We start from the raw sequence: 10,867 nt of genomic DNA, 5'->3' as shown, positions 1-10,867 counted from the left end.
TGCTGGAAAACCTGCATCTGACCACTGAGGAGGAGGAGGTGATGAGGAGTTCAGTGATGATGAGGAGGATAATGGAGGCCCTACGGTGGAATGGGCACTGGTCGGCAAGGTGTTGTCGCCGTCGACGGTGCACTCTTCTGCGATCCAGGGCGCGATGAAACCGGCATGGGGGAACCCGGCAGGTTTGAAAATTAGATCGATCGGGATGAAGGGAGACAATCTCTTTGTGGCCGAATTTGACTTCAAGCAAGATATGGAACGAGCATTAAGCGGATCACCATGGGTGGTTGGGAAGCATGCCGTGATACTGCGTGACTACCAGGAGGGCCTCAAGCCATCGGAAATCACTTTTGATCGCATGGACATTTGGGTGCGCATTTTGGATCTTCCGTTGGGGTGGATGAATCAACATCGTGGCGAGCGGGCCATGGGTCTGATTGGTGAAGTGAAAAAGATGGATGTTGATAAGGACGGGAAGGCCAGTGGCCCGTTCTTGCGAGCTCGGGTAGTCGGGTAGCAATTGAGGTTGCAAAACCCTCGAGACGTGGTGTGTTGCTGAAAGACCAAAAGAGACGGGGCGCCTGTGTGGTTTGATATTCAATATGAGAAGCTCCCGTTCTTTTGTCTATCCTGTGGGATCATGGGACATTCGCAGCTGGAGTGCGAAAAACCTGTCGTCCGTAATGCGTCAGGTAAATTGCCTTATGACATTCAGCTCCGGGTTTTTGATCCAAAAAGAAAGAGATACAAAGCTTCTCGGAGGCAGCCGCGGAAAGGCAGCGAGCTTTGCTCTTGTTAAATAGTAGGAGAAGATTCACCACAGCACTTTGCATCTGCATATCAGCATATGCTGCTGCTGGTAGTTGTAGGACATGCTTTGGTACACAACATGGTTGGTTATGATGGGGAGATGGATTGCAAAAAGGCCTCCCAAATCTTTGCCTCAGCCTGCCTGCCTGCCTGCCTTTTCCGCTACTCACTGCAACTACTGCTGCTGCTACCACCGCTACTGCTTAAGCTTAATTTAAATTTATTGCTGCCTGCTCGGGTTTCATCTTCGTCTTCCTCCGGCCCAGCCATCTCCCCCTCTACAAGCAGCCTCCGCCGTAGCCGGCGTTCTTGAACAGCTCCTGCTTTAACGCGTCCGCGCTGATCCTCTCCCTCTGCATCTGTTTTTTTTCCCCATCACCCAAAGATCATCGTCAGGCTTTTGGCTCGTCAAAGAATCAATCAAGAAGCATGCTTGTTGCCCCAAAGAATCAATCAAGTATAACTCATGAAAGAATCACAGAAAGAAGATTGATGCTCTCCTAGGGAGGGAGTACCTCAGAGCAGGAGGCGTGCATGCCGAAGTCGTTGAAGCAGCTGACGACGCACTGCTGGATGTCGAGGCCCAGGTTCTCCAGGGTGCTTACCGTCGACAGCAGCAGCCCGGGCTTGGCGGCACAGTAGATCTCCACCCGGGTCTCGCCGCTCTCCTTGCGCTCCACGTCGAACTTGGGGGTGTTCCTGGCCACCATCTCGTTGGGGTTGAGCTCCCGGAACACGCTCAGCACGCCCGGCGTCTCCTGCTGCTGCTCGTCGATCTCCTCCTGCAGCAGCTTGATCCTCTCCAGCAGTTCCTTCATGTAGTCGATCGTGTCGCCCAGGATCGATGTCCTGTCCATCTATTCCAAACAACGAAAGGAGGCACATTTCATCTTCAAACTGCTGCTACTGATTTCAGGCACGAAAGAAGTGATTTTTTCCCTCTCTCTTTCGATTTGGATTTGGATTTGGATTTCTTACCTTGCTGATCTTGGGCACGACGGAGCGCAGCATGGAGAGGCGGTCGTTGAGGCGCTTGCGGCGGCGGCGCTCGGCCATCAGGTTCTTGGACGGCATGCCCTCCACCCGCTTCTTCTTGGACGCCGGGGCCGGCGGCGCGGCGCCGGCGCCGAACGCGCCGCCGCCCTCCGCGAGGCCGGGCTCCACCTTGCAGACCCCGAGGCCGCCCTCCCCCAGCGGCGCCTTGGGCTCGATGACGTCAAGAAACCCCATCTCGGCGCCGTAGTCGCCGGCATTGGGCCCCCCGAACGCGGCGGCGGCGCCGTAGACCTCGCTGAGGCAGTCGAACCCGGGGTGCGGCTGAGGCTGCGGCTGGTCGTAGGAGGCCGTGAAGGTGGGGAGGACGCTGACGGTGGGCGGCGGCTGGTGGCGGTCCTGGAAGGAGCAGTCCATGGCGGCCGCCGGGGAGAAGAAGTCGCCCATGGCATTGCAGTCCCAGGCATCCCTCCGCAGGGAGAGGATCTCCTCCAGGAAGGCCTGCTCGTCCAGCTCCATGGCCTTCTGCTTCTTCTTGTGAGGGGTGGTGGTGGTGGTGGTGGTGGTGGGGAGAGAGAGATTCTCTTCAAAAAGAGAGAGAGAGACTAGAGAGGAGGGAGAGGGAATGAGGATGGCAATGGAAATGCCATGGGAGGTGAGGGGGATTAATATATGGAGGGAGGAGAATCAAGAATGGAAGGAGGGGACAATTATTCCCTGTGATAAATGGTGAACAGTTGTATTAAGGTAGGTCGAGGGTTGAGGGCTTCATCATGTCATTAGAGAGGAAATGATGGAGAGAGAGGGGCCTAGGGATGTGATGGGATGGGATTGGAAAGGAATTATGCTGCCTTCTCACTGCATCATGCTTAGTATTATCCCATCCATGCATTTCTTTAATCCCTCCTGGGTTTTGCTCTTGATTATTTGTGGTTTTGTACTGTACTGGTAGCAGCAGTGGTAGAATGTAGAGAGGCTCCCAATCTGGTTTTGTTGTATTGCGACTTGTGAACCCTAGGGCAAGGATAACACGGTGATAGGGTCCAGGATTCCTCCTGTTACAGTACAGCTCTGTCTGTCTGATGATCCCATCCGCATCCCTTGTGTGTAAGTAATCTAATGCAAGTGATCTATTATTATCATCCGTGGGTAGTACAGGAGGTATGGGTGAATGCGTCTATTGGACATGGAAGCATGTTGTTGCTGGAGTTCTCCATTGTCATTTGCCAATGTGGTGGAATTGCAATGCATATCTCTGAAAGTCATGGCCAATGGCTGGTGAAGTTCTTAACAACCTCTGCTGATACTGATACGTCAAGAGAGGATACTGAAAGTCATGAGCCGTAGAAACGGCAGTCCAATTAAGTCCAAGCCGAGGCTTAAAGACACTACATTAGCAGTACCAAGTTTGCAAATGCAAAACTAGGAGAAGAAAAGGAGGTAGTAGTACTGGTAGCAAGGGTCCAAAACCGTCTTTCTGGACGCCACGGGCACAGACTTTGAAAGGCTCAACACTCATGGCTTGTCAGGCAGCCTCCACACAGAAACTCTTGCTAGCTAAAGTAGTAGTACAGGGAAAACAAACTTTGATGGCCGCCTCCTCCTCATTGTCATGCCAGCTGAATGAAATTAAGTTTATCACACAAAAAAACGAGATGAGATTCTGTGATCCATTTGTTAATTGCTGATTGTCTGGCCTGGCAGTAGCAGTACTACGGTATTCTGTATTATTACACTCATACGCTAACATGTTACATTCATTACATATGGGGCCAGATTCTCCATGGTTGGGTTGAAAATGCATAGTGGTCAAAATATTCCAAGTTTACATGAGCTGTGTTTATATCTGTAAAATGGTGGTAAAAAGTGTCTCATCGGACGCTATAGCACAATATAACACTTTTTATTTATTTGTGGTAATTATTGTCCTACCATGACCCTCAAAAGATTCGTCTCGTCGTGTACATCAAAACTATAAAATTAGTTTTTTTTATTTACCTACATTTAATGCTAGACAAAAGATTTGATGTGATAGGTGAATAGTGAAATTTGGAGAGAGAAATTTTGAAATTAAACACAGCCAAGGTGTAACAGATTGTACCAACTCAAATCTTTCCTGGAGACTGTCTTCTGAAAATGCAGCAGGTTCAGAAAACGTTCAGTTTCAGATTGAGAAATCACATCGAATCCGGAGCAGAAGATCCGAGCAGCTACGTGGTGCGGGTGTGGGGCCCGGAGGCTGCGCCCAAGTTTGACCCACAAATACGTCCGAGCCGAAAGAAAACGGCCCTTGTGGGGCCCCGGCAGCAGCGGGCCGTGTCAGCTTCCGCCTGCTGGGGTGGCCCCCGCCAGTTGAGCTTCACGTGGGATTTGTTTGGTTTCTCTATCACAACTATCACACAAGAAAAAAATTTCACATGCATGTAGTACTAAATGAAGTTTATTTGCAAAATTTTTTTACGGATAAGTGTAATTTTTCACGATGAATCTAATGATAGTAATCCATCGAGACTACAGTGATGCCACAGTAACCATCCTCCAAACGCGCAGTCAAAGGTATTATTAGATTCGTCTCGCGAAGTAGCACAGGTTTGTAGAGTTAGTTTTGTAATTGATTTTGTTTAGTACCTCTAATTATTGATCAAAATTTTTATACTACTTGTGTTACTCCAAACCAAACGGGCCGTGGGTGATGTGTTTTTTTAGGGAGTTGCTTTTGCTTGGGGGTACGGTACACCTGTGATTCTGTCCCTGTGCTGCCGTGCCAACAGGATGCTGCTGACGGCGGCGTGTTGTGTTTGAGGCAACTGTCAAGCTTCAACAGAACATGCTGCGTGTGCAGTAACTCATGGTTTGCGACACATGGGGAAAAAATAATCTAATGACCCTGCTATTTGTTTTACATGAGCTAGCCGGCCTGGATATGCAATTAGCTGCAGCTCATCAAGATTCAAGAAGGAATGAATGAGGAATGTTGAGTACTCTATGCTGCTTGTGATGAGTGAATTGTCAACCGTGCGGTGTGATCGTGCGCTTGGTCCTTAGTTGCAGGTATACGGGCGTCGAGTGTCAACGGAGAGCTGCCATGGAGAAGCTCAGGCCGGGCGGCAGCAGTGGCGTCCACTCCTGGATCGATGGCGCAAGTGGCGACGGAAGGCGGGTTTCTTGGTTTGCGCCACAAAACCAAGCAGACGGACGGCGGTTGAAGACGTCAAATCGTGGAGGCACGGGCGTCAGTCTCGGGACTGACGGAGGCGACGGGCGTCGACGGCGTCTAGGGCCTCGCGGCGGGCGAGGAGGTGACGGGCGTCGGGCGGCGTCTAGGGCTGTCAGAAGGCCGAGGCGGGAACGGCGTCTAGGGCCACGGTGTGGAGGCGGGAATCTTCCCGCGCGTGGAGTTTTGGCGGTTTTCTCAAAACCGGCCACCTACCCGGGTTTCGCGGACCCTTCAAAACCGCGAACCGGATCTTCATCAACATGGCGGCATCGCGGAGAAGACTTCGTTTCGAAGAAAGAACTCCAGCCGTTAGATGAGATCGTGTACAGGGGATGCTGCAAACCAACCGGTCTGACCGGTCCCTGGCACCGGTCTGACCGGTCCCTGGCACCGGTCTGACCGGTCTTACCAACCGGTCTGACCGGTCCATGGAACCGGTCTGACCGATCTCGGCGGGTATAAATACCCCCACCAGCCCGTGGCTGGTTGAGTCTCTTGAGTCTTTTCGAATCCTTTTCGTTTCCAACGCAAACGAGGGTTAGGGTTTAGCTAATCTCTCAAATTAGTGGGTAGGATGATGGGCGGATGGCTCTAGCTTTGTATAGGTGAATTCCTCTGAGTTTTATGAATGAAATCTGGTTAAGATTCACCCTTGTGTACTGAGTATTCGTCCTCCCCTTCCTCTCTTGCGTTTTGGGCTCGAATTCTCCTTTTTTGGTGTGTTTCGTATTTGGAGGAGTCAAGCTCTTCGATTCGTGTTTTGATGGACTCGTTGTGACGATTCTGATTCATCTAGGCTAGTGCCAAACCCTCTAGAATCGCGAGTTCTCACGAATTGGAGTTTTTGAGTTCTTGAGAAAACCCCAATCCTCTTTGATCTTCCCTTGATTTCTCACGATCTGTTAATCTTTTGGGAAAGATCTCTTGGAGATATGTTCACGGGACAGTTGTGAAGGTATCCTCCAAGTTTCATTGGATTTGGACTTCGTTTGCTCGAGATTCAACTTTTGAAGTCTTGTTCCCGAGCTTTTCTGGGAGCAACTGGTCTCCCCAACCGGTCTGACCGGTCTGACCGGAGTGCTGTACCGGTCTGACCGGAGTGCTGTACCGGTCTGACCGGTCACTGCAGTCGAGTTCTGCGATTTGCATCGTATTGACTCTTTTGCTTCCGCGTAGCTTCCTAGGGCTTTTCGCAAGGAGATAGCTTATCCATAGCTACTCTCTCATATCCTAGGTTTGAGGGATTGTGGTGATTTTTGGGATATAGGCCGACGGATCGATTTCGAAAGAAATTTTGATCGGCTCCCATTCACCCCCCTCTGGTCGCCGGTTTCGGTCCCTCAATTGGTATCAGAGTTTGGTTGAGGTTTTCAGTACCTTAACCGGTTCGAAAACCACTTGGCGACCATGGCGAGTCTTGGGAAGATCCCGGTGTTTTCCGGCGAGGACTATGACTACTGGAAGGTTCGCATGAGAGCCTTCTTGCAGTGCATGGGAGCCGAGGTCTGGGATATAACAGGAACCAGGCTTACGAGGTGCTTGCCGTTCGGACCACACCTCTTCAGGTGTCCGAGCACGAGGCCAACGCAAAGGCTGTCAATGCCTTGTTCGCCGGCGTTTCTCGTGCGAAGTTCTCACGCGTCCAGGGTTTTCAGGAAGCCCACAAAGTTTGGACGTGCCTTGAGAACTACCACGAGGGCACACCTCAGGTGAAGGCCAGACTGTTCGAGACTCACCGGCGTGAATATGAGAACTTCACACAAGGGCCGGGTGAGAGCATTGGCGATATGTTCAGTCGGTTTCAATCGATTGTGAACAAAGTTAATGCGAACAGATCTGCTGATGCCCTTGAGTACACAGAGCATGAGAGGGCCCTCAAGCTGCTCTACGCACTTGACCGCTCTGTGTGGGATCTCAAGGTGAACACGATCATTGAGTCTGCTGGCTATGAGACTCTGACCGTGAACGAGCTTTTCAGCAAGCTCAAGGCCACGGAGGTGGATAACCAGACACAAGCCAAGCTCAATGGTGCCCCTCCTTCCAAGAGCATCGCTCTTGTGACTGGCCCAGGTGGATCGAGCTCTAACGCTAACTCTGCTCTTGGCTTTTCTCTTACCTCTTTGTCTTCTGTTATAGATGAGCAGCTGTAGACGGTGGGCGATGATGACTTGTGCCTCCTCATCAGCAAGTTCCAGCGCGTCTACCACAACAGGCAGAGGAAGAAGAACCCCGGGTGCTACAACTGTGGCGATTTGAACTACTTCATCGCCGATTGTCCCAAGAAGTCCAGCGGTGGCCAGAACAATCACTTCGACTACTACCGCCACCGCGACCGCGACGAGGGAGGCTCCAACAAGGAGCGTCGGCGCCACAAGCACCGCAATCGTGACCGGGGAGGATGCTTCGACAAGGAGTCGCTCAAGAAGCGCTTCCAGTACAAGGCCAAGAAGCGGGAGAAGGCCTTCCTGGCGCAGCTCAGCGACCTCGACAAGAGCTCCGACACCGATCACTCTTCTTCACCGACCTCCGACGACGACGACGACAAGAAGAAGAAGAAGCGGGACAAGGAAGCCACCGGCTTCATCAGCCTGTGCTTGGCGGCCGGTCGGCGCAAGGGTTTCTGCACCATGGCGGGCGAAGCCGATGGTGCTCGTGTGTCTTCGGGTGGACATGCTACACCGACGCACGTCGACTCTTCTCCTGGATCCGAGAGCGATTCAGAGGTAAACTCCACAATCGACCTGCTTGATACGGAGGTTAGGGAGTTGTACACCGCTCTCGACAACCAGAAGAGGCGCTTAAGGAAGCAGCTAGAGAGCGTAGAAAGCTTAGTGCTGAGCTGGCTTGTGCTAGGGAGAAATCTGGTGAGGATGAGTGCGCTGGCTGCATATCTCACATAAACGATCTTGTTGCTCTTCGTGCCAAGCATGATGAGAACGTTGCGAACTTAGATGTTGCTAAGACTTCGCTTGCTGACGTGTCTCATGAGCTCGCTAAGGCCAAGCATGAACTTGAACTAGTTAAGGACGCTCCCATTGTTAGTGATGTGCTTGAATGTGATGAGTGTCTTATCTTTAAGACTGATCTAGCTTCTTTACAGTCAAAGTTTGCTACTGTTGTGTGTGAACTAGAGGAGCTTAGGTCTAGGCCTGTTCTGCTTGGTGCTTGTAAGTTTTGTCCCACGCTAAGGTCGGAGCTAGATGAGAAGAACGCCTTGGTTAAGTCTTTAGGGAAGACTAAGGTCGTGGAGTCTAGCCCACCTATTGACTGCTCTGTTTGCCCTGGTTTGATCTCTGATTTGGATAATCTTGCGGTAGAGAAAGCCAACTTGGAGAATGAGAATACCTATCTTAGGGCGATTCTTAGTTGGATTTCTGCTAGTGAGCCGCAGTTGGGCATGATGATTAAGCAGTTCAAGCGTGGTGATGGTTTTGGGGTCGGTTACACCTACACGAAGTCAGACTTTGACAGGTTGTATGGTAAGATCGGCAAGGCTGCTGGAGTTCAGAGTGCTCTAAACACTGCTAGTTCGAGCACGCAGTCTTCGCTTGTTGACCCCGTGGATGGTGTGCTGAAAGAACCATCAAAACCACCTCCACAGAATCAGGTTTGGGTTCCAAAGCCCAATGAGCTGAGGAATCCCCTCGACACGCTCCCTGCTGCCGCAGCTCAGGTTGCCCAGAAGAAGAGGGCTGCTCCTCCCCGTCCGCAGGCTAGGCCTCCAACTCCCAAGAGAGAGGTGAGGTACCACTGCGAGTTCTGTGACAGAGAAGGTCACCTGGAGGAGTTTTGCTTCAGAAGGAAGCGAGCTGTGAGGCGTGAGCAGGAGAGACGGAACGCGGACATGAACTCTGCTCGGGTGCATGGTCCTCCTCGGCGTGGTGGTAGGCAAGATGCTAGGGCGCGCCGTGTAGGTGGAGGTCAGGGAGACGGTGGTGCTTACCGTGCTCCAGCGGGTGGTCGCTTTGCTGGTCGTGCTCCTGGTCGTTTTCAGTACGGCTATGGACCACGGGATCGAGGCTTTGGAGGAGGTTACGATGCACCACGCTTTCCTCGCGATGGTGTTCGTCAGTCACGCGGTAGACGGGACGAGGGATACGTTTTGACTGGTTTTGCTAACCCTTCTGTAGAGCAAATGGCTCGACACTGGTTTGCTTCTCACTTTGCTAACCCCAGTGTTGAGATATTTGCTCACCCTTTGTCTCACTACTGATGTGCAGGTTGGAGGCTTGGAGAACAGGTGGATCATGGACTCCGGTTGTTCGCGCCACATGACTGGAAATGACAAATGGTTCTCCAGCCTCACCCCGATGCGCTCAAAGGAGTACATTGTGTTCGGGGATAATGGAAGAGGAAAGGTACGTGGACTTGGCGTTGTTCGAGTTTCTGATCGCTTTACCCTGAGAGAAGTTGCTTTGGTTTTGAACCTTGGGTTCAATTTGCTCTCTGTTTCGCAACTTCTTGATGAGGGGTTCGAAGTTCGCTTCAAGGAGGGTTGTTCTCGTGTTTTGGATTCCAGAGGAGATTTGGTTTGCCGGATTTTACCTCGCGATCGGGTTTTCTTGGCTGACTTCTCTGGAACTTCTCTTGGCCCTTCTCGTTGCTTGTTTGGCTGGTCCTTCTTCCGATCTGTGGAAGTGGCATAGGAGACTTGTACATTTGAGCTTCGATCTGTTGTCGAGACTTAGCTCACTTGGCCTAATCCGAGGATTGCCCAAATCGAAGTTTGAAAAGGACCTTGTTTGCCATCCGTGTCGCCACGGGAAGATGATTGCCGCTTCTCATCCGCCTGTTAATCAGGTGATTACCGCTCACCCTGGAGAGTTGCTACAATGGACACAGTAGGTCCTTCTCGGGTGATGTCAGTTGGTGGAAAGTGGTACATTCTTGTGATCGTGGACGATTTTTCTCGCTATTCTTGGGTCTTTTTCATGAGAACCAAGGATGAGGCTTTCGAGTTTGTTCGAGACTTGATCTTGAGGTTAAAAAATGAGCTACCACAGGCCATGCGAGCGATTCGCAGTAATAATGGCACAGAATTTAAAAACGCTCATTTTGACGCCTTTTGCAGTGATCAAGGGCTTGAACACCAGTATTCTTCTCCCTACACTCCACAACAGAATGGAGTTATAGAACAGAAGAATCGAACGCTGGTTGAGATGGCGAGGACGATGCTCGACGAGCATAGGACTTCTCGAAAGTACTGGGCTGAGGCGGTCAATACCGCTTGTTATGTGTCAAACCACATTTTCTTGTGTGCTTTCATGCACAAGACTTCTTATGAGTTGCGATTTGGACGCCAGCCCCGTGTTGACCATCTCAGAGTTTTCGGTTGCCGGTGTTTTGTGCTGAAAGATGGAAATCTTGATAAGTTTGATTCTCGCTCGTCTGACGGCATTTTTCTCGGTTATGCTTCTCACTCCAGAGCTTACCGTGTGCTGATTATTGATACTAACATCGTCAGAGAGACTTGTGAAGTCACTTTCGACGAGACTGCACCGTGCAATTCTTCTGTCTTTGAAGTTGCAGGAGATGATGAGCTCGGCACCTCCATCTTTGAAGATGAGGAGGAAGAAGCTGCGGAGGGCGACGCTGAGGCTACCACGCGTGCTGTGGACCCAGCCGTCTCTGCCACGAGCTCGGACGATGATGACGGCCCCGACCCGACTACGTCTACTTCCCGGGGGCCGATCGAGCAGGTGACTCAGGCTTCACCAGTTGCACCTGAGGAGACACCAGATTTGGTTGAGGAGGAGGCGACTTCGACAAGGGAAGCACCGCGACACATTCAGCGTCGTCACCCACCTCAACAGATGCTAGGTGACCTCAACGAGAGAGTCACATGGT

General features: G+C 51.5%; 1 protein-coding gene across 1 annotated transcript; it reads right to left on the bottom strand.

Moving 5' to 3' along the window:
• Positions 1-688: 688 nt before the first annotated feature.
• On the bottom strand, positions 689-2,431 carry LOC120704521 (transcription factor BHLH3-like). Its single transcript, XM_039988945.1, has 3 exons — positions 1,789-2,431; positions 1,326-1,667; positions 689-1,169 (listed from the first exon to the last, which is right to left on the bottom strand). The coding sequence occupies exons 1-3, from the start codon at positions 2,320-2,322 to the stop codon at positions 1,089-1,091; spliced, it is 957 nt and encodes a 318-aa protein (XP_039844879.1). The 5' UTR covers positions 2,323-2,431; the 3' UTR covers positions 689-1,088.
• Positions 2,432-10,867: the final 8,436 nt, after the last annotated feature.

The sequence above is a fragment of the Panicum virgatum genome, chromosome 4K, assembly GCF_016808335.1.
Source record: "Panicum virgatum strain AP13 chromosome 4K, P.virgatum_v5, whole genome shotgun sequence".
NCBI lineage: Eukaryota > Viridiplantae > Streptophyta > Magnoliopsida > Poales > Poaceae > Panicum > Panicum virgatum.
Note: the sequence above shows the minus strand (reverse complement) of the source record. Positions and strands in the feature narration are given on the sequence as shown.